The sequence below is a fragment of the Hetaerina americana genome, unplaced genomic scaffold (genome assembly GCF_022747635.1).
Source record: "Hetaerina americana unplaced genomic scaffold, ioHetAmer1.1.p SCAF_98, whole genome shotgun sequence".
NCBI lineage: Eukaryota > Metazoa > Arthropoda > Insecta > Odonata > Calopterygidae > Hetaerina > Hetaerina americana.
Window position 1 is genome coordinate 467,996 of NW_027287627.1, and position 5,986 is coordinate 473,981.

General features: G+C 34.4%; 1 protein-coding gene across 1 annotated transcript; it reads right to left on the reverse strand.

Moving 5' to 3' along the window:
• Positions 1-849: 849 nt before the first annotated feature.
• LOC139699914 (uncharacterized) lies at positions 850-5,489 on the reverse strand. The gene is made up of 5 exons (XM_071598327.1): positions 5,379-5,489; positions 2,282-2,452; positions 1,559-1,768; positions 946-1,162; positions 850-881 (listed from the first exon to the last, which is right to left on the reverse strand). Exons 1-5 carry the CDS (start codon positions 5,487-5,489, stop codon positions 850-852), a joined length of 741 nt encoding a protein of 246 aa, XP_071454428.1.
• Positions 5,490-5,986: the final 497 nt, after the last annotated feature.

The following is a 5,986-nucleotide window of genomic DNA, read 5'->3' on the forward strand; positions in this document are numbered from 1 at the left end:
TTCGTGTTTCAGGGAAAGAACAAATAATATGATTTTTATGTAGAGTTACTAAAGAGAATAAAGAAGGGAACAACTAAGTCATCCCAGCAAACACCCAGCATCACCACAATTCTGACTTACCTGAACAGTCCTTACTTGAAACAAGCTGCCTATTTCCTGTTCTAATTAAATCCTGCCATAACTTTCACACTAACCTAATACATATAATGCTACATAATAGCCATTATCTATCCTAACACTTTGATTTGCTATAGAATCCTGGGCATATCTTATCTCTTCTTAAAAAACTGACAAATCACTACATTTACCTATTTGAATACACCACCTTTATCATGAGCAGTAAATCAATGCTTTTGTCATTTTCATTTGAATAGAGTTGCATATGCAGACCATTGCAATCATCTTATACAACAAAAAGCAGTAGTCTTGTTTATATACACTAATACCATTAAGTAAATAGCATGATATTTACAGCAAATTTACAGTAGAACCAGATTGCTGGTTGGAGCACAATAACTGATGTCCTGCTGTTTCCGCAACTTGAAGAGCACTGTAACTGGTTTTGAAGCATAGCTTAGAGTCCCTCCTACTTACCAACAGTGACTTAAATCCACTCTATTCAATAGGAATGGCATGGGAAATGTGATTGCATTACTTTTGGAATACACCCTGTATATATATATATATATATATATATATGGGAGAGCATTTAAAGAATTCTGACTCATTCTGCTTCTTATTGACCGAGGGTATTATGGTTATAAGTTTGACCCTATACACAAAATCTGGCAGACAAAATTTATATTAAGTGATCTTTGCCCAATCAGTCTGAGAAAATTGAAATGTTCATTACATTTGTCGATGATAACACCGCTTTGAATCTGAAAAGAAAATTTGATCTAAAGTGTAGATTGATAATTATGCTCCTGAAATGAATAGATGCACTCAGCAAATGACTAGAATCTTCATTTTCCGACCAATGATTATCACCTTCATGCATTGATGAGCCAGTATCAATTTTCAGAGGAACAGAGCATCCACTGGTAGTGTCAATTTCTTCTTTGACAATGATCATGTCATCTTGGACATCCACCTCACTACCGTCAACAGCATTACTGGCGATGGTCTCATCTTCAATCTCTTCCTTTATCTCACAAGGAAACTAATTCAAAGCACATTATTAAACATCATTATTCAATAATGGTATTTTATTAACATTTCAAAATAAGTGATTCAGAGCAAAAAATCTTTTTGGTCAAACTTTGTTATGTAAGTCTTGATCGAAAATAATTTTGGAATCCGTTATTTCATTAAACAGATAATGATTATGACTTTAGGTCCTTAAATTGCATGCATCTACCTTCATTCAATGGAATAAACATTATCATATTATGGTTCACCATTTCAGTGTAGGTGATTGAAAGGCCAGAGCCAGATACCTATTGCACTTCTTCTCCATGCTTAAGAAAAAAAAACTTAAACTTTCAAGACACTACAATATTAATTTGGAAAATAGAATTGGTTATGATTGCAATGGATAACAGCTCAATTCACTCACCTCAATATTCACTTCATTGCAATCATTCATGGCCATAAAATGCATTCCATGGACTGGTGAATATGGGTTCTTCATCTCAACTGATGCTGTTCCCACGGAATGTACAGCAGATTCCACGGTACTACTTGAAGCCCACACTTTGTCTGATGTACCATCAACCATATGCTCTCTAGGATTATTATTGTCTTGGGTCAGGACATCACTCACCTCCTTATAAACAATAAAAACAGTAATCAAATTCAGTCGGTTTGGTAGGTGATGGTAGCATTCACCCAATACTAAGTCCTTCATGGCATTATGTTAAATTCACCTATTACCGTGGACCCCATTAAGAAGTATAAGGGAATCGAACCCAACCCCACTGTTCGGTAGTGTAAAAATGTCAAATAAGAATGGTTTTTGAATCATTTGAATTATTTTATACATAGATATGACAGGATGATTTGCATATGTCGATTTGGGAGTGGTGAAATGAACAGTAATTTCAACATATTTACTTATTTACTTTTTTACTAACTTTACCAAGCTTACGTGCTCAAATAGTGCACATTTTTGCCACAAATGATAATGCCTGTGATTGATAACAAAGTTATCAATCACAGGCATTATGAGATACAGGAATGAATTGTACAGCATATAAATCAACACAGATGCAACGAAATATATTCTTTTGGGGCAAGATATGATTTTGTTACATCGTTCAAATTAACGGATGCAACTGACCTCTTGTCGATTAGTTAACCAGCCTTCCGTCACAGGATTGAACCCCTTTTGGATACGATTGTAGTAAACAAACAGACACTCTTCACATCGATGCTTAAATAGCCGGAATTCCGTAAGCTTCTCGATGCAGTTCGAACAAATCAACCAGGGATAATTTGCATCCTCCACAACCTGATAAAATATATCAAAACATTATTTTGACATTATAATGCTGAAATCTACTCTTGTCTACTAATCACTATAGTTTTCCCCAATACCTTACGTATTCCATGAAATAATTGCTTTTAAGTACAACGAAGATCTTCAAAAAATATTTTAGAAAGGACATCACACATACAATTCACTTACTTTTACATTTATCAAATCCTCTATAGTGTTTTCCAGCATAAATTCCGATTTATTATTCTTATCGAAAATGTTTATCAGAACCCCACCACTATTTAAACACAATCTGCATACCACAAAATCAATTTTATCACACATTATGAACGTTTTAGATTACGTCGGATGATTGACCGGAGAATATAACGTTGAATATATAAACATCTGTCAAAAATTACGTGAAATATTTCGATTATTCACACAATACAACATCAGATATGCTTCGACAACTTGCGATTGGCATTTCAGTCTTCTTATTTTTTCTCCAACACAGCAGTTCATGTGCAAGAGCAAAAGGGTCGATAAAAATGACCGACTCTTTGGAGGAAGAGGATCACAATTCCGCATATTACACAAGTAGACGAATCCCACTCGGTGATTCGCGTCTAATCCAGTAACAAAGTAAATTTAAGGCGGAATAAGTGTGTATGTAAATAGATTTGAGCAGAATGGAGTGTCACAGGTGTCGGACACGGATTAACTGAAGTACCTAACGGTAAATATATGATAACATCGTTCCCAATTTACTTGAATTACTGTTCAAAATTGATAAAAAACCTAAGTAAACAAAAAAAACTTCCCAGCTGGGCACTTGCGTTTGGTTCTTCATCTGTTCATTTTATTTCTGCGGTATTTCTTGTAAATCAAAGCAATGATACGAGTAGAGTCGATCTGAATCTGGGTCAGAACATATGAACATATTTGGGAATTATTAGACGTATCACGAAACATTGACGGTTAAAATTACATTAAGATTATTTTGAGATCTTCATTATCTGAATAACCATGACAAACAACGTTCAATGTTAACTTGACATCGATTCAAATCGTCAGAAAAAGATTCAGTTCGTCAAAGTCCCGTTCCTACGGGTCGAAGATTTATTTTGATGTGTATTCAGGTAGGAATAGAATGAAGAGACGGTTACATGGAACTTGTAATATTTTTAATACACTATATGTGTACAACGCACAATAACTTTCGCTTGTATAAATACTGGGTTATTCTTACATTTAGCAATCATCAGCAAAACGTATCTGAATCTTTTGATCCAGGTCTTTCAAATGAATAATCGGAACATATTAGAACTTTTTAGTTTTTTCGATTTGTATATAATACCAAAGAATGCCGGTCATTCTTCACTAACTAATAAAATTATATAAAACGGAATTATTTTTCCTCCCCTTAATTACTAGATTACATTGAAATACCCAGACATATATCTGATCGGATTAAGATTCTTTTTTCCATATCACTCAATTCCATTGAAGAGTCTTACAGATGAAGTACGGAATGCAATTGTCCAGCTGTTGAGTTGTTTACCTTGAGTTTTCGGCTGTTAAAATAAACTTTAGTTCTATTTCAAGTAAACTGTGACATATTGCAGAATTATTTAGGGTTAGATTGTAAAGTAAATCATTCGGAGTAGTCTAAAACTTTCATAATGTGCGATAAAGCCGAATTTGAAGTTTGCAGATTGTGTTTAAACAGTCGTGGACTGTTGATCAATGTTTTCGGCGAGAATAGTAAATTACAAATCATGCTGCAAAAGACTATAGAAGATTTAATAGATTTCAAAGTAAGTTTAGTTGTCTGTGTTCAGTGCTTAGAATGTTATATGTGTAAAAAATCTTATATGAGATAGAAGTTCGTTTGTATATCGCGTATACTCTTTTGTAAAATAATGGTGATATTAAGACCAGAAGTTTAGTGCGTTATTTGGTGAATATCTGTTTATGAAATATTTAATCAGGTTGTGCAGGATGAAATTCATCCCTGGTTGGTGTTTTCTTCCTGCATGGAGTTACTGACTGAATACCGGCTATTTAAGCGTCGATGTAGCGAGTGTTTGTCTGTTTTCTATGATCGCATGAAAAAGGGGTGCAATATTACGACAAAAGACTTGATAACCAATCGAGAAGAGGTCAGTTGTATTTATTAAATTGAACTATATCAACAAGGAATACTATATTCCTCTATGAAAACGAATCTGCGGGAAAAGAATTTTGTCATCACCTAGGTCATGATCAATGCCAGTTATTAATAAGTGTGCGAATATACCCAATCCTAGAAAGGGGCAAAATGAAAGTTTCTAAATTTTATATTCTAGGAAAATTTGTCACAAGAGATAATTTTCCCCGTTGTAAAAAGTTAAAAAAAAACGGAAATGTATTCAATAAAATTAATGCATTAAATTGAACAATATCAAACACGAATACAGCTTTGAGCTAGAGGGAATCTTTCATTGCATCCTCTCTGAAATGGATTTTGAAGTGTTTTCTTGAACATAATAAGTAATCTTACTGATAACCTTCTGAGTTACCTTGAATAATTTTTCCTTGTATTCGAATGCCTTTTTTGGTTTTGGTTAGTCATCGCCAAGTTTTGTTGTTGACTATCCCCTGTCTCTCTCCAGCAGAACTCAATTTCTTTCTCCCTATATGCATTAGTTGCGCATAAACCATAGTCTCACTCTTCTTTTCCATCTTTTCCGTCTTTCTTCTTTTCCTCCTCATCACCATCTCTTCCATTGCACTGTATTGCATATCTCTTTGCAGTCACTATCAAGGGTTTCCCTGCAGTAAAACACACCCTATTATGTCTTCTATTTGATGCTATATTATGTCAAGTTATTCCTTATGATTGCTTGGAGGCATTGAGACCTGATCAATAATCAAGTCTGTCAGTTCTGTGTACTTCTACCAATGGTATTCTAACTGTCGCTAGGTATATGTTTACTAGGTTTATATTGACTTTTTCATTTCCAATTGTTGCCACCTTGATATTTAGTTTTGCATATTTGTTAGAGCCACTGTTTATCAAGGACATAACTTCTTACCAAATGTTTTTCCAATGAATTGAAAAGGGTTTAATTAAATGTTATCAAGGCAGAATGTTTGTTCTCTTTTAGAATGGGATTGAGGAGAAATATAAGTGTTAGATTGGGGTGTTTTAGGCAGGATACTGAATTTTCAACTAGGAGACTTCAATTGGATTTGTACACACACCGCTATAGTCACTCTATACCATGGACTTGAGCATTTTCAATCTTATTTCGTTACCAGAGTTAATCCTGGGAAACCATTGGTGGCACAGGGAAAGAATTAATCTATTCCCAATTATTAATACACTGCTAATGGCTGAATTTCACATAATGACATGTGGGGGTTAACATTCCGTGAACTATAACATTAACTGCCAAATGGAGGTTCCCATTGATTGCTGTGTTAATGGTTTATAATGAGGAGAGTGATGTCCTCAGCAATGAGAACAAAGGTGCAAAGAGGCTAGGAGAGGATATGGTTTGAGGTATGTAATGCAAATTG